This window comes from Ursus arctos, unplaced genomic scaffold, assembly GCF_023065955.2.
Source record: "Ursus arctos isolate Adak ecotype North America unplaced genomic scaffold, UrsArc2.0 scaffold_1, whole genome shotgun sequence".
NCBI classification, from domain to species: Eukaryota; Metazoa; Chordata; class Mammalia; order Carnivora; family Ursidae; genus Ursus; species Ursus arctos.
Genome location: NW_026622763.1, coordinates 61068496 through 61095175, shown reverse-complemented (window position 1 = coordinate 61095175; position 26680 = coordinate 61068496). Strand labels below are relative to the sequence as shown.

The following is a 26680-nucleotide window of genomic DNA, read 5'->3' as shown; positions in this document are numbered from 1 at the left end:
CTTGAGATCTAAATAAGTGCTTAACCTAGTCTAAGGAGATGAACTCTATAGTGAGAATTTTCATTCCTAGGCTACTAATCATAGGTGCTATCATTGTAACTTCTTCAATAATTTTACTTAATCCTATTGTAATAATAATTGTAACACCTTTCAACCAAGAAACACTTAACATTCAATTGTTAATTCTCTCAACTTTCTTGTGAGGACAGTTAATAAACAGCTTACCCATGTTACAGATACAGTCATCCAAGGGTTCCATACCTTCATGGAATAGAAGATATCAACATTTTTGTCTTTAAATATCAGGCTTGATTAATACATTTTAATTAATATTTTTAATGAATAAGGCTCTTTTTGAAAATCACTAATAAAACATTCACTACCTATATTTGAATATATATTATATATTATATGATATATATATCCTCAGCTTGATGAGACTCAAAAAACATAAGCTGCACATTGGGGAAGGAAGTTTTAAAACTAGGATTTTGCAGCAACGTCTTTGATATCAGACATAGCAACTAGACACATCTCCAAAGGCAAGGGAAACAAAAGCAAAAATGAACTATTGAGACTTTTTCGAGATAAAAAGCTTCTGCACAGCAAAGGAAACAATCAACAAAACCAAAATGCAACCTTTAGAATGGGAGAAGATATTTACAAATGACATATCTGATAAAGGGTTAGTATCCAAAATCTGTAAAGAACTTATCAAACTCAACACCCAAAAAACAAATAACACAGTTAAGAAATGGGCAGAAGACATGAATAGACATTTTTCCAAAGAAGACATGCAGATCACTAACAGGCACATGGAAAGATGTTCAACATCACTCATCATCAGGAAAATACAAATCAAAACTACAATGAGATATCTCCTCACCCCTGTCAGGATGGCTAAAATTAACAACACAGGAAACAACAGATGTTGGTGAGGATGTGGAGAAAGGGGAACACTCTTGCACTGTTGGTGGGAATGCAAACTGGTACAGCCACTCTGGGAAACAGTATGGAGGTTCCTCAAAAAGTTAAAAATAGAACTACCCTACGAACCAGCAATTGTACTACTACAAATTTACCAAAAGGATACAAAAATACTGACTCAAAGGGACACATGCACTCTGATGTTTATAGCGGCATTATAAATAGTCAAATTGTGGAAAGAGCCCAAATGTCCATTGACTGGTGAATGGATGAAGAAGATGTGGTATATATATACAATGGAATATTACTCAGCCATAAAAAGGAATGAAATCTTGCCATTTGCAATGACATGGATGGGGTTAGAGTCTATTATGTGAAGTGAAATAAATTAGAGAAAGACAAATACCATATTATTTCACTCATATGTAGAATTTAAGAAACAAAACAGAAGAACATGGGGGAAAAAAGAGAGGGGGAAACTATAAAGCAGACTCAACTATAGAGAAGAAACTGAGGGTTGCTGGAGGGGAGGTGAGTGGGGGATGGGCTAAATGGGTTATGGGAATTAAGGAGGGCACTTGTGATGAGCACTGGGTGTTATACGTAAGTGAAGAATCACTAAATACTACTCCTGAAACAAATATTACACTCTATGTTAACTAACTATAATTTAAATTAAAACTTGAAACAAACGAAACTATAATTTTTAGGGATCTTTTCTTACAATGAAAAAAATACACAATTGGTGTCTGTAGACAAATTTTCCTGGTGATGATAAGCAGGAAATTGCTTTCTTTAAACTTTTTGTTTTTCATTTTTAATTGATGTTACCATTGTAAGAAGATGCTGGTAAGGAGGAGTTCTTGTATTTCTTCTTAAGGCTGCTATTTACTTCAACAGGACCAGGAGTAATTGTGTTCAGAGATCCTTAGAAAATCCTGCCCTTTCAGGCCAAGGCTTTGGCAATTTGTCTACTTCTGTTAAGAAAAAGGACTCCATGGTTCAGACATTTCAAAATAGGAAAAAATCTTACCTGCAGAAGGCTAAGAGATCAATGTAGATAATATCTGATTATTACTTAATGGTATTACTTTGAACACAAGCTCCACGGGGGCAGGAATTTTTGTGTTTTGCTCACCATTGTATCCTCAGTGCCTAGAACAGTGTCTGACATATGATAGATGATCAATAAATATTTGTTCCATGAAAAAATAGTCTACAGGGGAACCCCCAATATGAAATGAGTTATTTTTACATGTTGAAAAAGTACTGAAAAAAACTGCTGATGATGTCCCCAAAGTCAGATCGGTCATATCTGAGGCATGCTGTGAGAGCCATACAGCTGAAGATAGGCAATTATTATCTCAGTTTATATTTATTTATTTAGTTAGTTATTTAGTTAGTTGGTTAATTGGTTAGTTTGTGGGGGTTGGGGGGAGGAATCCCAAGCAGACTCCTGCTGAGTCTGGAGCCTGACTCAGGGCTCTATCTCATGACCCTGAGATCATGACGTGAGCTGAAACCAAGACTTGGAGGCTTAACCAACTGCACCACCCAGGCAGCCCTATCATATCTGTTTTTTTTTTTTTAAGTTAACACTATAAATTACACATAAAAAGCTATTGTTATGGGAAATTATACATTTCTGAATCCTGAGAAAATTTTATAAATATTTTTGCTTCTGAGCACTTGTAAAAAGGATACACCAGAGAAAGCTTTGGTTTATGAAGTCACGGCAGATAAAGAACCACTTCTTTCAGTGATGGAATTACTAGGTTGCTGGATGGAGAAAAGTTAGGCATAGGAAAAACACACACACACACACACACACACACACTGGCCTGGTAAACCATACAAAAGAGTTTACTTAGGTGATGGATTATAAGTGTTTAAATGGTTGATTAACTTGAAAAGGAAAACTCAACTAAGAGAGCTGTGTCTAATGATATGTAGTAATATGCTCTATCCTAGGCAATCCAACCCTTTTGTCAATAACCTGAATAAAGATAGACATGGCAGTCTTACAAGGTTCACAGATTTTATGAAACCAAAAATAATAATATGGTGGGTGGCAGAATCAGGATCCCAAATGATTTTCAGTGTTTAGTATGCTAGATAATCTCTCTTGGAGCCTACAGATTTACCATCTTTTTCTGTTCTGCCGTGCACCTCAGGAGACCTATATATAAAGACTGTGTCATCTTGGGTTCCACTGACTTCCTGCTTCCAGCTGAGTCTGGCCAATTAAAGTTACAGGGAAGAGATCAGAGGAGGGGAGGAAAGAGAAGTCCAGGTACCCATTTCCAGGGCTCCGTCCCTGTCAGGCCACAGTTTGGCAATGGCTGTGTGCCTCTACCTAAGGCCACTGCTCCCTCCTATCCAGCAGTCCTCTCCATGGCTACAAGTTTTCCAGCGTTCTGTCTGATAACTTCTTTACCCACTCCACTTTCTGTCCGAGAGGTTGCAATGGCTGTCTTCTATTGCTAGATTCAAAGTGCTTCTCCATCTCCTGAATGTTCCCTCTGTCCACACCTTTTGAGTAAGCCATCTTCCCCCCTAATTTTAAATTCTACTTAGGTTGGGGGAAGGCAAAACAAAAAAACAAAAAACAAAAAAGTGCAAGATGGAGATGTGAAAAAAAGCAGGATCAAAAAAAAATTATAATCACAAGTATGAGACTCTAAGTAATGTGATGAGGCTCCTGAGAAAGTATTTAACTTTGAATTGCCCTAGTGCATCTATCAGTGACCAAAACAAGAGAAGTCATACATACATCTGGGTCCGTTGTTCTGTACTTTGTGCCACTGATCTATTTGTCTCTTTTTCTGTGAAAATCACACTGTTGAATGATGCTAATTACTATTGGGGGCATTTGGGGAGTTTGTGTTTTTCATGGTGGGGGTAGAGGAAATGCCATTGTATTCTCAGTAGCTATCTGCCTCACTAAGCAAAGCACTTACATCCCTGTTTTAACTAGTGGCTAAAGGCCTCCACTGCTAATTCTTCAGCAAAAGTGGGGAGGAACTGGCCAAATGCCCAACTCACCTCCCAACCCTTACACCCAGCCCACACCAACACACTCTCCCCAGACAATATCCATACATAGTCTCAGCTTAGAGCAATTCTGGAATGACTCTGTCTCCAGAGAAGTCCTACGTATACATGATTTGTGGTTCCTTTTATCCTAAATCCCACATTCTATCTTTCAGAAATTGCTCATAATTTCTACTCCACTGGTGACATTGTTTCTTGCTTTCCTGTGCTCTTGAAGATTTATGTATTTATCTTTCTAGTCATTTCTAAGGGAGTAGGTTTATCAGATGAGGATGCCAGCTGGATTCAACCCCAGTAACTATTATACTTTTACTACTTTAATAATAGTAACTAATACTTATTGAGGACAATGTGCCAGGTACTGTGCTAAAAGATTAGCTTATATTATCTCCATTTTTAAAACAACTTAATGAGGAGGCTTAGAGATGTTAATTTACCTAGGTAAGCAATGGAGTAGAAATTTAAATTAAGACAATCTGACTTCAGAGCTCAGGCTCTTATTTCAGAAAAAACACATCCGCTTTTATAAAGAGAATATATAAACAAATCTCTAGTGGCAAGACATGATCTGTTTTCATTTACCCCTCAGCGTTCATGAAGTTGCACAGCAGTAATTACAATGATTATTAAGTAATTCAGAAATTTAGGAGAACTGAACTATAGAAAGAGGGGAATGGGAGCTTAGAGAGTGCAAGCAACGGAACACATTTCCTCTCCAGCTAATATACAAGTCAAAGAGTGGGTAAAAAACAAGAGTAAAATCTAACTGTACTATTTGTGCTTTTTTTTAACTGAAGAATTCATCGCTCTGTGGATAATAAGCATTCACAAAATTAGGTCATTCTTACACTGGACACCATTTATACTGATAGAATAAAACCCTCAAAAATATTCCAACATTAAGAGCTGTTATTATGATAATCTGCATGATTGTAACATAACTTGAACTGCTGTTAGAAATATTCAAGAAGCATTACTAAAATAATTATACACTATAGGTTGGATCAGCCTGGATCCAATCAGTAGAGATAAACCACACACTAAATTGAACAGCAAAAGTTTAATAAAGGTTTATTAACTGTAACAGGATTGGAGTAATGAGGGATTGTTTAGAAAGAAGTCCAAACAATATAGGAATAGCAGATATAAAGAGCAGCCACCACCCCTGGGGCTGAGAGTTCAAGGAAGAACACTCCCAGGGTTGCAATCTGAATCTTGTTGCAGAGCGTGGTCCACTGGGTGGCAGAGAGAGTGCTATGATGTTGACTGGCAGAACTTGCTGGGAGGTCACCCTCTAGGACTCCAGGCAAAGCTTGTCGGCAGGGAAATGTCTCACCATAGGCACTACTACAGAACCACCCCAGGGAATTATCTGGGAGGGCTGCTGGCCACTGTGTGTTACAGGAGCCAGGCGCTGGAGAAGCTACCTGCACAAGACCAGGTGGCGGAGAAGCCTCGAGCACTGTAGGAGCCTGGCCTGTACCGCCAGAGAACGGTTCACACTGCAGGACCTACGTCGGAGCAGACCAGGCCTTCCTCCTGAAAGGTCTCTCCAACACAGTGCCTTCCACTGACAAAACTCAGCATCGTACCGGTTGTCAAAGGGAAAAAAATCCTTCAATGGTCCATCTTCCTTTTTGCAGAAGCAATGAAGAGTGGGTTTAGAGCTGAGAGACAGTAAATTGATAACTGGCACATAAACCATTGTTTTCATATCATGAGTGAATGCAAAATACCACATACTGAATACTCTTGCTGATGATTTGATTTCCAAATAATTTTCGTAGAAGACTTTACCTTAGGTAAAAGGCACTCATATTTGCTGCTGCTTAGAGTCCTACGTGGATCCTGTTTCAGACCTATCATTCCACACTGTCACCTTCATGCACTATCAGATGTGGCTACCAATATACAGTGTGGACCATTTGCCAGAGCGTGATTTATAATCTGCAATGGCTAGTATTAAACTGCCACAACAACATGCATCAATTTTCCCCCCTTCCTTCCTCCCTTTCTTCTAACAAGCAATTTTTGAAAGACTACAATGGGATACACACTGGTATACATAAACAACAAAGTAAAAATCTCAGCCCTGTTCAGGAGCTCAAGTTTTGATGGGAAAAACAACAAAATAAGTTAAGTAAAATATATAGAATGTTGGTGATAATTAGGGAATGCAGTAAATAAAGCAGGAAAGGGAGATAAAAGTGTTAGGGATGGGGCAATTTTGAATAAGGTGGTCAGAGAAGACTCTACTAAGAGTTAACACCTGAGCACAGATCTTATGTTTCTGGGGGAAAGTATTATAGGTAGAGGGAAACGCTGGTGATGTTATGGAGTCTTGATTATGCATTATGCAGAGGCCAGTGTGGTTGAAGCAGAGTGAGGAAGAAAGCAGCAGCAATGAGGTCAGAGAAGTAATAATGTGTGAACATGGGAGGTAGGAGCCAGACTGCGTCCAAATAATCTCAAAGCTGTCATGGTCAGAATAATTCATTCAGTAGTTTAAGAGTAATTTGGCATATTCTCTTGATTTAAAATACTGGAATGTTCAATTGAATTTTCACTGCCAATTCATCCACAGTAATGCCAATTATAAGATCTTACTTTAGTTTTTCATTTCTTAAATAGCTGGCACAACAAATCTCCATAGACTTTTAACTAACTTAAATTCCAAAATGTATAATTTTGTGTCTTGCCAACAGAAGGTTTAACCCAGAATTTGACAACAAATAAGCAGTAAATCTTTTAAAACAAATAGCCTCAAAGAAATACAGATATTAATAGGGGAAAACAGTAAATGTATTTTTATTAAAGTATTATCAATACCTAGAAACAATAAAGGGTACATTATAAATATGAACACAAAATAAGTAGGTCAAAGAGTCACTTGAAATATAAAACTTTAAGTTATTTTTAAAAGTGTATCAATGGAAACAAACCATAAATCTGTTAACTTGAAATGCCACTATATGTATTTTAAGAATATAAAACTTTAAAATCTTCTTGCTTACATTCTTAAATAACTACAGAATGACTAAATATGTTCAGGATCCTTTGGGCATAAAAAATAATTATTTAGAGTCACCTAGCAAACCAAATACAGTTGACCTTTGAACGGAATGCGTTTAAAATACACAGGTCCTCTTACTTGCAGATTTTTTTGCAGTACAGTACCACAAATGTACTTTCTCTTCATTATGATTTTAATAACATTTTTTCTCTAGATTACTTTATTGTTAGAATACAGTACATAATGCATCACCTGTTTACGTTATTGGTAAGGCTTCTGGTCCACTATAGGCTATTAGTAGTTAAGTTTTGGGGTAGTCAAAAGTTATACATGGATTTTTTGACTATGTGGGGATTTGATGCCCCTAACCTGTGTTGTTCAAGGATCAACTATAATTCATTATTCTGTATTTCTGTTGTTTTAAAATGTACCACGGTTTTGCTTATAAAGGTGGTAATTCATTAACTCACAGAGTAATACTGTAAGACAATACTCTGACTTATATTTGCTACATTTTGGATATTTGAGAAATTACTTTTGAACCATTTCAGTCACTAATAATCACATTGACAAGTTCAGAAAATTCCCCCCCACCACCGAAATTATCCATCGGAATCAAAGTAGGTTCCCCATGTCACATGCACAAAAATTTCCAAGTTCTATATCCACACATTTCAGTCAAGTTCAAAAGGGAAGTAGGGGTGCAAAAGTAAACTGCAATAACAGTTTTAAATACTGTACTCCATTTTCCCTGAAATCTTTGTCTCTGAGTTAGCATCTAAATTTTGCCCAAAAGAAACTAGGAAAAATATTTCTTCAGTTTTCCAAAAATTTAAATACTTTCTGGGTTTTCAATTCAAGTTATATGTAATCACAAACCTACATTAAAGTACAAAGTTAGCAAAACATTTAAAAAATATTAACCTCAAATAAATCTCATTTTATCTTATGTTCCAGTACTTTTGTTCTACTCATTTTTTTCAGCTTGCTAGCAAGGCTTCAGATTTCTTTTCAATGTTTAAAAGCAAATGATATTTTCATTTCCTCTTCCCTTGAAAAATGGCAGAAAAATCTATTTTAAAATAGAGGCAAAAACTCCTTGAAACATTTTTCCTCACCTCAAAAAGGACCTATATATGGTATACTTTTTTTTTTTAATTTTTAAAATGTGGGCAGAGGATCATAATGAAACAATTTTCTTTTTATAAATAACTAGGTTGGACAAAGTGACATACCCATGAGACACACGAGAAAAATACTGTGTGTGTGTGTGTGTGTGTGACATATATATATATATATATATATATATATATATATATATATATATATATATATATATATATAAAACACACCATTGCCTTATAATACCCCTAATTTAAAAGACTGAATTACATTCACTGATCTATTTTAGATACAACAAATTACTATCATTTATCATAAGATAAAACAAAATTGATGTTCAAAGCACTTCTGTAGATGACATGGAAGATACGTGTTTGTCCCATAACCAGATAACTACAGGCAACAGCTAATCACACAAACCAGAGACATAAATAATATACTATCCATTATGAACAAGTTCTAGTCAAGGCTTCATGTCACAACATTTAATGGTTAAAAACTAAAGAGCACCTAGCAAAAGAAAACATATTTAAATGCTTTCGTGTGAATCGAAAAGGTTCACTTAGCAAACCTTCAGCAATACTGACCATAAAGACAACATTACATAGCAGTCTCATACTGGAGAAGATTCTTTCTCCTTGGTCTGCTTCAAAGAGCTCACTGTAGGTTGATTACATACATTTATGCTGCTTCTCAACAGAAGCAAATTTTATAACTTTGCATGTGATGGCATCTTGTCAGGCTATAAGCAATCTCAAACATAATTTGCATTTATCATTTCTACTTTTTGATCATGACAGTGTAAGAAAGCCCGCCTTCTCAAATACACAGAGGTATTCAATGTGCACTTTCCAACTTACACATAGGAATATGCTTGCTCTCTATAACGTGTACTTAAGAAGAGCTCAAGACTTTCTTTTTTTTTTTTTTTTTTTTTTTTTTTTTTTTTTTTTAAAGATTTTATTTATTTATTTGACAGAGATAGAGACAGCCAGCGAGAGAGGGAACACAAGCAGGGGGAGTGGGAGAGGAAGAAGCAGGCTCATAGCGGAGGAGCCTGATGTGGGGCTCGATCCCATAACGCGGGGATCACGCCCTGAGCCGAAGGCAGACGCTTAACCGCTGTGCCACCCAGGCGCCCCAGCTCAAGACTTTCTTAATAAAATATAGATGGCAATGAAATTTTCTAAAGTCATGAAAGACTATTTGAAAGCTATTAAATAAATTATATCCTAATTGCTATAATTAATTTAAAGTACACTTTATTCTGAATAATTCAAATAATATTTTTAAGCAAATTTATAATGTACAGAGTTTAGCCTTGCCAATATGGAAACTTAATTTAAAATAAAGAAAAGAAAACTATTCAAAGCCTCTGGCCAGAGATAAAATTGTTAATGATTTTAGGCTTTCTAACAAAGTACTTACATTTTCTTACAAAACCATAACTCTTCTTTCCTTAAAAATACATTCTCTCGTAGAATACCAAACTAGAAAAGAGATTTGAACAAATCATACCTAAAGCATGATCTTTCAGTGTAAAATATTTTCCCACAGATCCAAGGAGATCAAAATTATGACATGTAACTCAAAAACAGAAGGCTAGGGACCTGGGGTATGAAAAACATGCTATAAGAGACCAGGTCACCAAAAGAACCATAAGCTCACAATCACATGAGAGAACATCTATACGAAAGTTTTAAAAATTAAAAATAAATACAGGCAATAGAATTGTTAAAAATAAAAATGAAAAGTGGGTACTTTTTCATAAAAGGACATAAAAACTTTGTGAATACTGTAACCACTATATAAATACAGGCCTACCCCAGAGATATTGTGGGTTCAGTTTCAGACCACTACAATAAAGCAAATATTGCAACAGTGAGTCAAATGAATTTTGTGGGTTCCCAGTACATATAAAAATTATACTTACACTATATAGTAGTCTATTAAGTATGCAAAGCATTATATCTGAAGAAACAATGTACATATCTTAATTTAAAAATACTTTATTGCTAAAAAATGCTAACCATCATCTGAGCTTTCAGCAAGCTGTAATTTTTTTGCCGGTGGAGGGTCTTGCGTTGATGTTGATGGCTGCTGACTGATCAGGGTGATGGTTGCTGAAGGTTGGGGTGGCTGTGGCAATTTCTTAAAATAAGACAATAATGATATTTGCCTCATTGATGGACTCTTCCTTTCACGAACAATTTCTCTATAGCATGAGATACTGTTTGATAGCATTTTACCCACAGTAGAACTTCTTTCAAAATTAGAGTCAATCCTCTCAAACCCTGCTGCTGCTTTATCAACTAAGTTTATGTAGTATTCTAAATCCTTTGTTGTCATTTCGACTATCTTTACATCATCTTCACCAGGAGTAGATTCCATTTCCAGAAACCACTTTCTTTGCTCATCCATAGGAAGCAACTCCTCATCCATTACGGTTTTATCATGAGATTGCAGCAATTCAGTCACATCTTCGGGCTCCACTTCCAATTCTAATTCTTTTGCTATTTTTACGACATCTGCAGTTACCTCGTCCACTGAAGTCTTGAACCCCTCAAAGTCATCCACGAGGGCTGGAATCAACTTGTTCCAAACTCCTGTTAATGTAGACATTTTGACTTCTTCCCATGAATCACGAATGTTCTTAATGGCATCTAGGATGGTGAATCCTTTCCAGAAGGTCTTCAATTTACTTTGCCCAGATCCATCAGAGGAATCACTATCTATGGCAGCTATAGCTTTACGAAATGTATTTCTTAAATAATAAGACTTGAAAGTTGAAATGACTCCTTGGTCCATGGGCTGCAGAACAGATGTTGAGTTAGCAGGCATGAAAACAACATTAATCTCATTGTACATCTCCATCAGAGCTCTTGGGTGACCAGGTGCATTGTCAATGAGCAGTAATATTTTGAAAGGAATCTTTTTTTCTGAGCAATAGGTCTCAACTGTGGGCTTAAAATATTCAGTAAACCATGTTGTAAACAGATGTGCTGTCATGCAGGCTCTGTTGTTCCATTTATAGAGTACGGGCAGAGTAGATTTAGCATAATTCTTAAGCGCTCTAGGATTTTCAGAATGGTAAATGAGCATTGGCTTCAACTTAACGTCACCGGCTGCATTAGCCCCTAACAAGAGAGTCAGCCTGTCCTTTGAAGCTTTGAAGCCAGGCATTGACCTCTCTTCTCTAGCTATGAAAGTCCTAGATGGCATCTTCTTCCAATATAAGGCTGTTTCATCTACATTGAAAATCTGTTGTTTAGTGTAGCCACCTGCATTAATGATCCTGGCTAGGTCTTCTGGAGAACTCGCTGCAGCTTCTACATCAGCTCTTGCTGCTTCCCCTTGCACTTTTACGTTACAGAGACGGCTTCTTTCCTTAAACCTCATGAACCAACCTCTGCTAGCTTCAAACTTTTCTTCTGCAGCTTCCTCACCTCTCTCAGCCTTCAGAGAATTGAAGAGAGTTAGGGCCTTGCTCTGAATTAGGCTTTGGCTCAAGGGAATGTTGTGGCTGGTTTGATCTTCTATCCAGACCACTAAAACTTTCTCCATATCTGCAATAAGGCTGTTTCGCTTTCTTATCATTCGTGTGTTCACTGGAGTACCACTTTTAATTTCCTTCAAGAACTTATCCTTTGCATTTACAACTTGGCTAACTGTTTGGCGCAAGAGGCCTAGCTTCCGACCTATCTCTGCTTTTGACATGCCTTCCTCACTAAGCTTAATCATTTCTAGCTTTTGATTTAAAGTGAGAGACATGCGACTCTTCCTTTCACTTGAACACTTAGAGGCCATTGTAGGATTATTAATTGGCCTAATTTCAATATTGTTGTGTCTCAGGGAATAAGGAGGCCCAAGGAGAGGGAGAGATGGGGGAAGGGCCAACTGGTAGAACAGTCACAACACATGCAGTATTTATCAATTAAGGTCACCGTATTACAGGGGTCTGGTTCGTGGCACCCCAAAACAATTACAATAATAACATCAAAGATCACTGATCACAGACCACCATAACAAATACAATTATAATCAACAAGTTCGAAAGACTGTGAGAATTACCAAAATGTGACACAGAGACACAAAGTGAGCAATGCTATTGGAAAAAATGGCGCCAACAGACTTCCCCGATGCAGGATTGCCACCTTCGATTTGTAAAACACACAACATCTGTGCAGCACAACAAAGTGAGGTGCAATAAAACGAGGTATGCCTATATTGTGTCAACCTTCTGATTTGGGTTATCTCTTTGGGGAGGTTTAAGGTATTAGTTTTTTATCTCAAATTCTTTACAAAGAAATTTACCACCCTCTGAAATAGTAAGTCAAGTACCACTTCAAGTTTTTTCCTTCATGGAAATAGTTGCTGGAATAGAAAAAATCCTTTCATGCTCTAATAAAGATTTTGAATGTAAATCTTTTTCATCTACAGAAATCAATTATTGGTAATACCCCATCTTTTAGCAAATTAAAGAAGCATTCAATCACACATTATAATACCAAAGAAAACATGATATAATTTAAAAATGTGTTTATACACTAGCTCAAGACAATCACTTCACCTCCATTTCCACTTGAAAAACACAAGACAAAAGGAAGTTTTTACTAGTCCACTCTTCAAAAAAAGGGGACTGGTGGCTGTAGGGGCCAATTCAGAAATTACAGTTGTTCTTTATCTGTTGGAATGTAACTCATGAACTGTCACCCCTTTCTAATTCCTGTATGTTGTCAAACTTATTGCTTTCTTTGCCCTCTTGGTATGTACGTAGTTGCTCCATGAAGCCAGCATTTGGACATATGGAAGGCCTTGCATTTTTCACCAAAGAGAAAGCACTGGTAAATGAGATTTCTTCAGAATTCATCAGGAAACCTATTACAATTGCAGCAGCCCTGGAAACTCCTGCATTACAATGAACAAGAACCACTCCATCCTGCAATAAAATCAATCAAAAATCTCCATTATTCACTTAGAAAGGTTATTAAATCACCTGTACATCCTTATACTACCTGAAATTATAAAAATATTCATTTTATCAATTTGTTTGATTCAATGTATTCAATTACCAAAACACAATTCTTGGTAAGCAATGAATGGAAAAAAATCAATTAATCGAATCAACCAACTTCTCTTCCTATCCCCCAGGGATTGAAATGCTTTGATAATATATTTGGAATTTTGAAAAAGTATCTTTCATTAAACTGAAGTAATCTAATAAAGTACATATAAAAGCCTAGTAAACTTAGGAGAATACACATCCACAAATAAGAGAAAAATCACAGGTAATATATGTGGAAACAAATGAAACCATAATCATAACAGTAAACAGAAAGACTGAGACATCGCAGGTACGCACAGTGTTCCTATAAAGAAACTAGTATCACTGGCTTGGTAATCTATGTGTGAAATGACCAGCAAGGAAAAAATTTTCTACCCTTGGATATACTTTATTGTGGAAGGAAGTAACTTAAAAAATAGTTAAACTTAGAAGAAAGTAAAATGATGACACAAACAGCTCATGACAATGAAGTAGAAAAAGCAATTAGATAACCTTAGCATCAGGTCAATAAATGAAAAATGTTTCGGGTAACTGCAAATGATACTTCACAAGTGAAAACGTACACAGTGCAAGACCAATGTTGATGGGGGTAATATTGCATTAATAATGAAATGATGGAGCTGACGGAACAGCACTGATGTAGGTTGGCTTATCTCAGGCTTTTACAAAGTTAATGATCTAAATGAAATGAAGTGAACTGGGAGTACACCCTATAGAACAGATATTTTAGTTACTTCATTTCCTGATACTTCTTTTGGTACAACACAAAAGATGGGAATGGGGGAAGGGGGACAAAATAAAACGTAAACTGAAAACTCTCTACCCAAGCATATATTAACAATACCATATTTACGACTCATTGGATTATTTCACTTTTGCAAGGCAATTTTCTCCCAATTATAAATCTATTACAAAATTCCCTTCCTAATCTATTGCAATAAATTTGCGAATGCTTCTCATTTCAAGAAAACCAAATGATTCACAATAAAATTAGGAAATATTTTGAAAATCCTTATATCAAAAAGACAATTTCAATTGTTTTCTTATATATATGACTATTTCCAAATTTTAACTGTTTCTGTACAATACTCACTATACATACGTGCAACTTTTCTCACTTTGTATAATAGCTCATTTTTATGAGAGTAAAGGCATTTAAAAATCATATTACAGTAAATGATGAAAACTAGTAAGGAACTTCTTTTATCTCAAAACAAATCAGATGTTTGAAAGAAACCTGGAATTGTAAGCTAAAAAAAAGATACTATTCAATGTCATTTTTAATATTTCCTGACTACATACTAGTCATCTCTGTTTTGAGTCCTAATATGCCTTTGAAAATGAAACTGGCTTTATGTGCAGTCTTATATACTATGCATCCAGTATCAGTTCATCTTTAATAATGTTAGTATCTTCTTTCTTATATCCTGTATGTAACAGCTACCTTTCTGTTGCTTTCCATAGCCTCTGAATTGACTTATCTTTTATTATTCTTTGGGTATCATATTGTCCTTGAAAGTATTCCCAGAGGGGCTTCTGGGTGGCTCAGTCGGTTAAGCATCTGCCTCTCGGTTTCCGCTCGGGTCATGATCTCATGGTCGTGAGATGGAGCCCCATCCTGGGCTCTGTGATCAGCGGGGAATCTGCCTGAGATTCTCCCTCGCTCTCCTTCTACCCCTCCCCGCCTCGCTCTCTCTCTAAAATAAATAAATCTTAAAATAAAAAGGAGAGAAAGTACTCTTAGATAAGTTACTGGGTTTATATCCCCTTTCCAGCACTCAAAATAGTAATAATTTTAAAATTTATAAAGAAACTTTTTCTTTTGCACTAGCAATAGTCCTCTACCTGGAAGGCCTTTGCTCTGCTTCTTGGTCCAGCTAACACTGGCTGCTGTTCTAAGAAGCCTGTCTCTCTCTGAGCGAGATGGGGTCAGGGGGGATATCTTTGCCATCTTTGTAGGCTGCGTCCTTAGTGCAATTTTAGGCACATAGTAGATATTCCATAAATGTTTGCCAATCAAATAAATTAATTTTGTTCTCCCAATTCCAAGAAGAAAGTGTTCTCTGAAAAATCTGAATCACCATTTTATATGGGCAGATAGAAATCGTGTTATAGTATTTCGTTTATCAAGCATTCTTTGTTCTCACGCCATCGTGAATACGTTTGCAACGAGACTGAAAGGTCCGTGAGGGCAGCAGTATGAATGTACTCGTCATATCTTCCCAGAATAAGTAATTAGTATTTGTTGACAGATTAACTGGGCCAAGTTTAGGTCTTTTTTAAATGAGTCTTTTGATAGATTAAAAAAATACATCAAAATGTTACCAGTAGTTATATCTAAATGGTGTAAGGAGAGTAAATTTTTATTTATTTGTATTTTCCAATTTTTCTACAATGACACAGTTTACTTACATCGTGTTTTTAAAATCACATCTCATAAAATGAGTGATAAAGTAAACATGGAATATCAAATACACCTTTTCATATTAACAAAATCTTCTGCACATAAAAAAAAGAAGTAAATTTTCATAAAAGAACTCTTAAGGCTATAGAGGTTACCCTACTATTTTCCTCTCATGTGTATTTCTGTCCCTTAATGCATAAACCTAATAAATAATGCATGAGGCACAGGGAGAGGAAAGGCAGAGAAACCAAACAACAGGGTTTTATAAGTACAGAGGACAATGAGAAAAGACGGGAAAATAGAAGAGATTCCTTTTGGCAGCTGTATGTGAAAAGATAAAGTGTAGGGCCTAGAAAGGTAATTTTGAGACACTCAATTCACTGAGTAATCACATTTAATAAAACCTGCATATACAACAGAGAAAGTTATGAAAAAATCTCTTCTAGAAAAAATGAAGAAAATTCAAGAATTCTATTGCTAAAATTAAGTATGTATTAATCTGAACCATAAAGAGTTTTCAGGGCAAGGAAATATGGCTGAGGTTAGAATTGCATTGTAAAACACAATGCTTGAGAAATCAGAACAGATTATGGAATTCTAATACATCTTGTAGCAGAAACATTTTAGGTACCTCCTCAGATTCTCTTGGTGCCATCATCTCATGGGCCCTAAGCTTCTCCACCTCAGCCTCCAATTCTTGGCCAACTGCTCCCCTTAGGCCTGATGAGTTTTGCTTGCCTAAGAAGGCCTGGCTCTTCCCCTATGGTGGTCTCTGCATAAACAAGTACACCCTGAGTTCTAGATTCTCCTGCTGCTTCTGAATGTGGATGAAAAGTCAGACCACAGGCCACTGAGTCTGGCTTCAAGGCAGCTGCTGAAGGAGTGGAGTGCTGTAACCTGAAATTGTGGGATTAGTTTCCTCCCCATGGGTAAACTTTGACCTGCGTAAAACAGGAGCTGACAGGGAGCCAGGCAGATGAACTCTCTCTTCCTTCCCTCCCAAAGTCTGTACGGAGGTGCAGTTTCTTTGTGCTCCCTGCTGGGAGATGCCTTAAGGGAGAGCAGGTACACCTGCTGAGCACCCAACTATTTCACTGTCAGCTCATTGTGCAGTTGTGAAACACATCATCTCACGCGGCTTCCCATCCTTTCCTGAGTCACTTCCCTTCCCACTCTCACTGCCCACGGATTCCATCTCTCAAATGAAGCATCAGCTCTTAATCTTTGTCTCAGGTTCTGTTTCTTAGGTAACCCAAGCAAAGGAAACTTTTAATTAACTATTACCCTTTCTACCTTTTACTTGCAACATGTACATATTTTCCAATATGAATATGCATATGGACGATGCCTACATTTTTCTTTTACCATTTAAGGCATATCCCACATCTCCCTAGAGAAGCAACTAATACAGAAATATGATCATGTTTATTTTTAACACTATCAACTGGCACACTGGAATGTTATAATCTAGACTCTATAACATTTTTCATAAGAGAAAACACTGGGCAATATTAGGCCTTGAATTAGAAACCCTCTTCCTCTTCTTTTATCTAAATATCTGCTATTAAATAAAGCTGAACAGTAGAGTTGAATAGTTTTCCAGATTATCTAAAAGAAAGCATCTAGAACAGTGCTGGCATGGAAGGCATTCAATAAATTTTACTAAATAAAAGGAAGGAAGGGAGAGGGAAGAAAAAAGGGAAGGAGAAAAGGTAAAAGGGAAATCATTAGCCAGAATTTAAGCTGGATTTTTAATGTTAAGTGTCATTAATTTTTAGGTGCCCCAGGAGAGTTAACTTTTCTCTGTAAGTGCTTCTACATTCCCATCTATTTATCTCACATAAATTTTCAAAGAATTATATACTAACTAAAACTGATGTCATTTCAAGGTATAATTACTGGGAACAGCCAACCTTGACGCCCAGCGTTGACTTGGATCTATTACCAAGGTTGAAGAAGGCTATTAACCATTGGTCTTTCAAAGTCAGAGAACCAATGGACAGCTTCTGAAGAGCATTTCACACAATCTCAGTAAAGCAATACACGTTTAGTCCTTAGAGCACGCTATAATTTTCTATTGTTAAAAGTGCATAAATTCACTATCCCTACCACATCCACGAAAATGCAAACTCATCTTCATAAATACATTAAAAGGACTACAGCAGCATCTGTCCCATACTCCACCTGATTATCTTGCAAATTGGTTAGAGGGCACGTGGTTAGAAACCAACATAGGAAATCTAAGTACATACAAACATAGGGAAATCCAGTTAAGTGGAGAATTTTATCTCAGGAAGCCATAAGAAGATGAGAAATTAATGTTAAAAGTAAATATCTCATTGAGGAGCGCCTGGCTGGCTCAGTCAATAGAGCATGCGACTTTTGATCTCAGGGTCATGAGTTTGAGCCCCACATTGGGCAGAGATTACTTTTTTAAAAAAAGTATATATCTCATTGAGAAGAAAAAAATTTGGAGAATAAATAGTTGTAGTTCATAGAAGATTGTTGGAGGGGAAATTTCATAGTGGTTCTCTATGTATTCATCACAAAAAGAATAAAGATTGGATAACGGACTTATATTTTAAAATTTCTGCCTTTGAAGAACTGTGGATCAAAATAAAACTTACCTTCATTTTTGCTTGTTCAATAAATTCAAAACATTCTGGAAAATAAGACAAGATACTGGTTTCAGGCAGATCCAATATAGAAATGCTCTTATATACAAAGTCACTGAGGAAAGCATTTTCAACTCCATATGCAACATTGAGAATATGAGTCACCTTAAAGAGAAAAAAAAAGGTGATTTTTAAAAATTCTCTAATGAATTAATATTAGGCTAATTAAAGAGAATGAGATGTTGAGATTTGTAACAAGAATAAACAATTTAAGCATAACTCATTTTAATAATACTTGCAGAAAGCCTTCTCTGACTGCCCATTATTCACCAGAAGTGCTAATTCTATACATTCCCATAGCACCCTCTACTTGCCCTAAGTATAGCTCTTACCACTTTGAGATTATTTGTCTCCCTCGTGGTACTAGAAACTCCATGAAGGTAGGGACCATGTTTGGTTTATTCTCTATTGCAAGTAAGCACTGTGAGTGAGCAGTGACCTGAGCACAGAAAGCACTTAAAATATTTGTTGGAAAAAATCAATGAATATCCATATAAAAAACTTGAATAAGGGAAGTATACCAATAACACAAACTTCCCAAAGCGCCTGGGTAGCGCAGTGGTTAAGCATCTGCCTTCAGCTCAGGGTGTGATCCCAGTGTTCTGGGTTCAAGCCCCACATCAGGCTCTTCCACTAAGAGCCTGCTTCTTCCTCTCCCATTTGCCCTGCTTGTGTTCCCTCTCTCACTGGCCGTCTCTCTCTGTCAAATAAATAAATAAAATCTTTAAAAAATAACACAAACTTCCCTTTCAGTAATTATTTCCCAATTTTCCTTCATATTCATTACAAATATGATGGTTCTCAAGTGTGCCTGCATGTTAGAATCACTCAGTGAGGTTTTAAAAGATGTCAATGCCACAGGGCCTCAAACCCAGAGATTCCAATGAATTAGTCTGGTTGAAAGGATGATCATGAAAGATTTTCTTTCAAATAGTACACAAAAGCAACCTTCTACTCCAACTGTGCATTTGAGTTCTTTTCCTACAGTCTACCCAAGCGCATGGAAGGAGCCATGTGGAAAGTCAATTAAAAGAATCCAAAAGCGAAATGGATCAGAAAAATAAGGCATGTTTCTTGTTATGACATGCCTCACTGTACTGATTCTCTCTCTTAACATGGGTGTTAGGTTTTGCCTGATCTCCATATTTTCATGTACTTCACACATATTTTGGACTCTCTGTCCAGCTCTGCCTCTCTTGCCCCCGACTCTCATAGATATGGCTCCGGCAGTGCCCTACTCCTCTCCCTAGTAGAGCTGATTGGATTCAGGAAAACACCTGAGTTAAACAAGACTGATCAAATTATCGTTAGAAATGTAAAAAATAGGTGTACAAGACAGCTAGAAAGATCCTGCCTTGTGGAACTGCCTTGTGGAAGAAAGACAACAGAAAACACCTCAAATGTCTAATCAAGAAAGATTCTTAAATGGAGAGGAGATGGGAGAAACTAGAAAGAAAGGTAAGAACGTTTTTAGAAGATAAAGTCTGAAATGTCCTTCTGTTTTCCCCAGTGAAGTCTTATCTATGTCAAGTCACTCACTGCCAGTGTTACTTCTGACCAGGATTATATTATGATTCTGCCCTTAATTATGTAGCATCTTCCAATGTTTTACATTATTGATGTGTTTGCCTTGTCTTTACAACTACATTCTATATTCCCAAAAGACCAGGAATGAGGTCTTCTATATATAGATGTATTCATGTGTGTATTTCATGTGTGTATGCTATGCATACACACACATATATATATTCGCGCGCGCGCGCACACACACACACACACACACACCTCTCACTATCTGTAGATCTTCACAGGATTATGGAGAAAACCAAATGAGAATCTTGGGAAAACTTGTTGAAAGGTAAAAATGCTTTTACAAATATTGTGGATTACCAATGCCCAGGGAGTTTAGCTGTTGGGAAATGCAGTTTACATGTGTACTGATTGGTCCTGATTAAAAAGAATTGTACTGAGTCACAGGTGGTGGTGGTGATGGGCATACAGTCAAAAACCCTTTCTAGTAATTAAGCATATTTCCAAAATGTAGTTACGGAGGTCGTAACAATGATTGCCCTTCGGAAGCCCTTTGTAATAGGGATAATAATAGCCCCTTATTGAGAACCTAGTATGTACTAGGCATATAAGTTATCTCACTTAATCCTCACGTTTAGGCATTATTATTTCCAATTTTAATAAACTTACATATTTTGAAACTGGTTCAAAAATCAGAACATTATAAGAAACATTAAGAAATCTTGCTCTCGCCATGTCCCTATCTACTCTCTTATCTCCCACCCTAATGATAACCACCTTTGTTGGTTTCCTGTATGGTCTTTTAGAGCATCTTTAGGCAAATAATTTATTCCCTTTCTTACACAAAGGCAACACCTTGGGTTCCCCTCTCACTTAAATATGTCCTGGAGATTTTTTCATATCAGTATTTATAGACCCTTTTCTTGGTGTTCTTTTTTATAGCTATACAGTAAGTATTCTATGATGTGAGTATACTATTGTTTATTTAAACAGTTCCCTATCGATGAACATGTGGGTTGTTTTCAATGATTTGCTCTTACGAACAATGCAGCAATAACTTCAAACATTTTATGTTATAGTCAGTTTTCTGTCTTCCGTAGTGCTTTATAGGGCACACTCCAAGCACTTGGATACCTTATTCATAAAGCAACTACTATTACTATACCTAAACATTAAAATGAAATTCCTATTGAAATTTCTGAAATGATCCCCCACAAGAGAATTTCTATTAATTATAGCACTTGACTTAAGTCCTAGGATATCCCTTTGAAACGTGCCATGCATTTAAATCAATAATCTAATTTGGCCAAATCACTAAATTTTTCAATAAACCCTCTATTCAGCTGCTCAGTTTACCTTTGCTTCTTTTAGGCATCTAACAGGGTCACGTGTACAGAGACAGAAGGATCTTTTAAACAGCTGCTTGATTCACATCACCAGGATGAAAGCAAATTTGAATTGGTGTCTCCTAAGAGGGGATAGATAATGAAACACTTGCCAACGAATTTATCAGTTTTTCTATTTTTCATTTTTTCCTTGAGAAGTATTCACTTATTAGTGTAAGCAAGACTTTGACACTTATTCTACTTATGTTAAAATATTAATCTAAGATGGATCCTATTGGGAAATATAGTAATTCTCATATCCTTATGCAATTCCAGGCCATTATCTCTTATTGTCAGGCAGTTATAACAACGGTGACTGCAACTACCTCCTAACTAGTCTCCCCATGCTAGTTTGTACAACACTCCAACTGATTGTCCACACTGCCTCTGACAAGCAATCCTTCAAACTGCAAATTTGATCCTGTTACTCCCCTGGGTAAAGACTTTCAAAGGTTTTTGGATAAAGTCCAAAGCGTTTACTCTGGCTTCCATGGACTTTTGTGATCTTACTCTTGCTTACATCTCTGGTCTTGTTTCTTGGGATCCTTCTTTCTCACCCTCTAATTCCTGGGTTACTGAACTTTTTTTTTTCCTGTCTCTGAAAACACCAGCCTTTCTCTTCTGGGATTCCACACAAACCATTTCTCCTATCTGAACACTTTTCTGTCTGCTCCCTCCCCATCCCATTCCGAGTAAACTTCAATATTATTTCCTCCAGGAAGATTTCCCTTACTTTACAATTCCCAACCCAACCGAATCCAAACATGGGTGAAGGGCATCATCTCATATGCTTTCCAACAGCACCTGCATTTCCTCATCAAAGCACATAATAACACTGTACTAAAAAGCGACTTATTTGTCTTTCTCCCCTCTCTGCCCCTCAGATCATCCACTTCATGTGAATAAAAAACTCTTTCACTCCACAAACCATAGCAATTCCATACTGCTGAAATACTGCTTGACAAAATAGATGGCTGAAATTTTTTTAGTAAATACTAAAATAATAAATTTTATCAGTTGAGGGTGGGAGAAGACATTGGGGAAGAAGTGGTATGTGAGTTAGAACTTGGGCATGGGTAGGTTTTGGACAAGAAAAGAAGAGGCAAGTCTACTCCACACAAAGGAACTACATAAGCAGAGGCAAGAAAACATGCTTCAAAGTCAGGTTCCTAAGGATACATGAAAGGAGACAGAATAAAAATTGGAAAGATGGATTACAAATCCAATGTTTTAATTAGGTACAATAATTTTTGCAACTTTATTAAAATGACAGCCAAAAATGTTACCAGTTAAACTCTGAAATGAGGGCCCTTGGGTGGTGCAGTCGATTAAACATCTGACTCTTGGGTTTCAGCTCAGGTCATGATCTCAGAGTCTTGAGATCAAGCCCCACATTGGGATCCAAGCTCAGTGAGGAGTCTGCTAAAGTTTCTCCCCCTCTCCCTCTCCCTGTGCTCTCTCTCTCTGTCTCACTCTAAAAATAAATAAATAAATCTAAAAAACCCCCAACAAACTCTGAAATGGACTATTAGTTTCCTAAATAAATGTAACAAAATACTTCCTATACATGTTGCCAGACCTGAGGCATTTTTTTACCTTGTACTTTTTCAGAGTATCCAGATCATGAGCAGCATCTTGTGACCCTACAAGAAATAAATCATATCACCTTGAACATAAAAATAATCATCATAACTTTTTAATCTGATTTTTGCAGCAATTCTTTTATTTATTTATTTATTTATTTATTTATTTATTTATTTAAAAAATACAACTTGGAAGGATCTCAATCCAACCTTCTAAAAGACAATTTAGAAATATTCATTAAAAAATGTTCATCTTGTGGGGCGCCTGGACGGCTCAGTTAAGTGTCTGCCTTCAGCTCAGGTCATGATCCTGGGGTCCTGGAATAGAGTCCCACGGCATCAGGCTCCCTATTCAGTGGGGAGTCTGCTTCTCCCTCTCCCTCTTTCTTTGCGCCCCACCCCCAGCTCATGCTGTTTCTCTCTTGGGCTCTCTCTCATATGCTCTCTAATAAACGAATAAAATCTTTTAAAAAAATTCATCTTGTGTATGTATCTTGTCCTCTGAAACCCCACTTCCAGCAATTTGTCTTAAAAGTCCTGGGTGTTGCAAAGATTAACTATCAGGATGTTTACTGTGGTATTGTTTATAATACAAAAAACAAACAAAAAACTCCAAAACAAATAAAAACAACCAAATGCCTAACAATAGGGATTGGGTTAAATAAAATACGATACGCTTATGTAGTGAAATATATATACCCATTAAAATGAGAACGCACAGGCACCTGGCTGGCCCAGTGGGTAAAGCATGTGATTCTTGATCTCTAAGTCATGGGTTTGAGCCCCACGTTGGGGATAGAGTACTTAAACAACAACAACAACAAAACCCAATGAGAATGCAGAAGAATATTTATGGCATGGAGATACATTCCCAATATATTAGGTGATGATACCATTAGATTACAAAATACCATCATCCATTTTTATAAAAACAAACAATATGTGGGGCGCCTGGGTGGCACAGCGGTTAAGCGTCTGCCTTCGGCTCAGGGCATGATCCTGGCGTTCCGGGATCGAGCCCCACATCAGGCTCCTCCGCTATGAGCCTGCTTCTTCCTCTCCCACTCCCCCTGCTTGTGTTCCCTCTCTCGCTGGCTGTCTCTATCTGTCAAATAAACAAATAAAATCTTAAAAAAAAAAATATGTATATGCCTAAAAATGGACAGGAAGTATATTGAACAAAATGTTTACAGTGGGATTACAGGTGATTTTTTTTCTTTATGCTCATTTGTATTTTTTACAATAAATATTTGTTACTTAAAAAAGGGTATTAAAAAACACCTACAAAATAACATATATACATAACAAATAATACATGTATCTTTCAACTACCCAAGAGAAATGGAACATTCTACTTTTACAAAGTAAGTTGGTTTTAGGAAAAGTCCTAGTGATTTTGTTGTAAAAATATGATTTTCAAAACCTAGGACAAAAATGCTAAGATATTTTTGTCACCCTGTTAGATAGTTCAGTGGCCTGCGTAAGATTTTTGAAATTCAGAAGCTGGTTTGAATTTATGAGGTAACTGAAAAAGATTACAGTTTCACAGCTTCATTTTCTTTATTCCCTACCAAAATTTCATATAGTGCTGGGTGGGAATTGTGTTGCTTTGAAGAGATGAAGGAAGCTCTTTGAAGCAACCTAGAAACAATCCCCCATCCCCAGAGAGAAACTTAGTCCGGTCAGAAAGAACCCCTGTATCATTCATGTGGAAGAACTTAAGATGTAATCATCCATGGGTCCCTCAGGAATAAGGCACTTGTAACTAGGCAGAAAAAGGTCCATCTACCTCTCACAGGAAAGGAGGTTGTACCTGATAAAAATATCCCATTTCCTGGTCCAAAGAGGAGACCATGTAAGGTCTAGTTTCAGAAGTCTCACCCAGAACTCTCCCAGGATTCTGGGAAGGGTTCCAATGCCAATCTGAGAACACTACCTTGATCAGCTCACTTTGGATAAGTCTAGATTAAAAAAAAAATCACAAGCAAAGTTCATGAGAGAGTGAAATGGTATTTTAAAATTCTACCACAGAATTTTAAGCCATTATTACTACAGTGGAAGCCAAATAACTGAAAAATGTGCCTGGATGTATTTTCTGGTGTGCAAGTTCTGGGTGAACCTTTCAGACTAGCTAAATGATCCCTTGATTTTGCACTTGGCCTCAGGAACTAGTTGGAGATATTTATTTGAAGTGATATTTATTTGAAGTGAAAGATAGCTCACGTAGCAATTCATGTAACCCGTAATACAATAACAACTCATATGTATGCTGTAATTTGTTTCAAAAACTTTTCACAACCTCAGGATAACCCTATAAGAGAAATAGATACCTTTACTTTGGTTTTACAGATGGCTTCTTGGAGGGCCAGAGAGAACAAATGACTTGTGCTAGTTCATTTACTAAGAGGTAGAGCAGGACTGAAAATCTGGTATCCCCCCCCCCCCACCCCAACCAAGGCAGTGGTAAATGACAATGTAGAGTGGGAGCTCAGACTTGAGCTTGATGTCCAGCTCTGTTATTTACTAGGTGTGTTACCTTGTGCAAATTACTTGACCATTGTTAAATCCAGGTCCCATCTGTGAAATGGAGTTGATAATCCCTACTTCAGAGAGTTTTTTTTAAAGGAGATGCTATGTGCACTTCACAATAGGACCTGGCTATCTCTGACTCCCAGTTCAGTGTTCTTTCTACTCAAGTAGGGCTTGGCTGCATAAATATTGGCAAATTATTAATCCTTCCAAGTCTATTTTCTCTATTCACAAATGAAAAATAATTCAAATCTACTTGAACATACTAATTTTTTTAAAGAATGCCATACCATATTCTCGCCACACTAACAAGTTTGTACTTTTCATAACTGTGTTTCATTTACTATCTGCGGACCATGCTTTAGATAGGCAAACAATATTCTCCTAATACAAGAAATCATAAAACTATCAAATTCATAGCTATAAAATGAAAACATAATTTCTCCTTAACACTCCCAAAACAGGCACTTAGACAGATGTGGCTATAGGAGGCATACATTCCATATGCTTTGTAACAGCAGAGAAGGCAAACAAGCACTTGGCTATTTCAAGTACTAAGTTTTCTATAACCTTAACCCTTGCCACTTACAGTTTTACTTTTATTATAAAAGCATTCTTTCTGATGATTTTTATGGCTACATCCATTTATAATCCAAGAAAATACAAAATCAACATCCTATCCTCCAGAGAAGTAAAAAAACAAAACAAAAACCAGGATAAGAGTTGTTCTAAAATCCAAATACCAGGTGCCATGTGCTACGAGAATCTATGCTTCTTAGGATATATTGTGGGACAGAAACATCGCTGGCCAGCTAATGGAAGTTCCAAATCTAAAAAAGGAAACATTTCAACTTTTCAGCAGGATAGCTGATAGAACAGAATATTACACATCCCGGGGGGGGGGGGGGGTAACGGAACAGTAATATGTCTAAAAGGAATCAATAAGTTAGTGCCAAATCGATATACTCACCCAGGAGCAACCATGGCTTAATAACACCAATATGCAGGTCCAAGCTAAGGTCCTGCACATAACCACAACTACCCCCACTGCTCGGCTCTACTTCTTCCACAACATGAATTCTGGCATCTTTCCATGTTTCTATAATTTTCTTCCCAGTTAGCGTTGTCACCCTGGTGCATTGCTTCCTGAGATTATTCCGGGAGAACGCTTTAATTTCCTGGTTAAGGGAGTGCATTACATGAGCAATGGCTAAAAACAAAATACAAACAAATCTAGCCAAGACTGGAAAAGACCGGAACTGCTTGTCACTTAGCCCTCAGATTAAAAACAAAAAACAAAAAACAGAGCCTCAGGTGTGCGATCTCCCCTGCAGGTGATCGCAGCCACACACCGGAGACAAAGACTTCCAGGTCCGTTTTCCACAGCACCACC

The 26680-nt window shown here is 36.9% G+C and overlaps 1 protein-coding gene and 1 long non-coding RNA gene across 3 annotated transcripts in view; one reads left to right on the top strand and one right to left on the bottom strand.

Moving 5' to 3' along the window:
* LOC113250691 (uncharacterized) overlaps positions 1-13153 on the top strand; it is a 25381-nt gene extending 12228 nt beyond the window's left edge. Inside the window, exon 3 of the long non-coding RNA XR_003314169.3 lies at positions 12894-13153. This is a non-coding gene — a long non-coding RNA (uncharacterized LOC113250691). The remainder of the gene's footprint in view (positions 1-12893) is intronic.
* Positions 9353-26680, bottom strand: DUSP19 (dual specificity phosphatase 19). Of its 2 annotated transcripts, none has more exons than XM_026492382.4 (4): positions 26258-26680; positions 22772-22818; positions 18213-18365; positions 9353-13055 (listed from the first exon to the last, which is right to left on the bottom strand). In XM_026492382.4, exons 1-4 carry the CDS (start codon positions 26481-26483, stop codon positions 12816-12818), a joined length of 666 nt encoding a protein of 221 aa, XP_026348167.1. In that variant the 5' UTR covers positions 26484-26680; the 3' UTR covers positions 9353-12815. The 2 variants fall into 2 exon arrangements, with proteins under 2 accessions (XP_026348167.1, XP_026348168.1); XM_026492383.3 differs by having other exon boundaries at positions 12960-13055; positions 18213-18247; positions 26258-26494.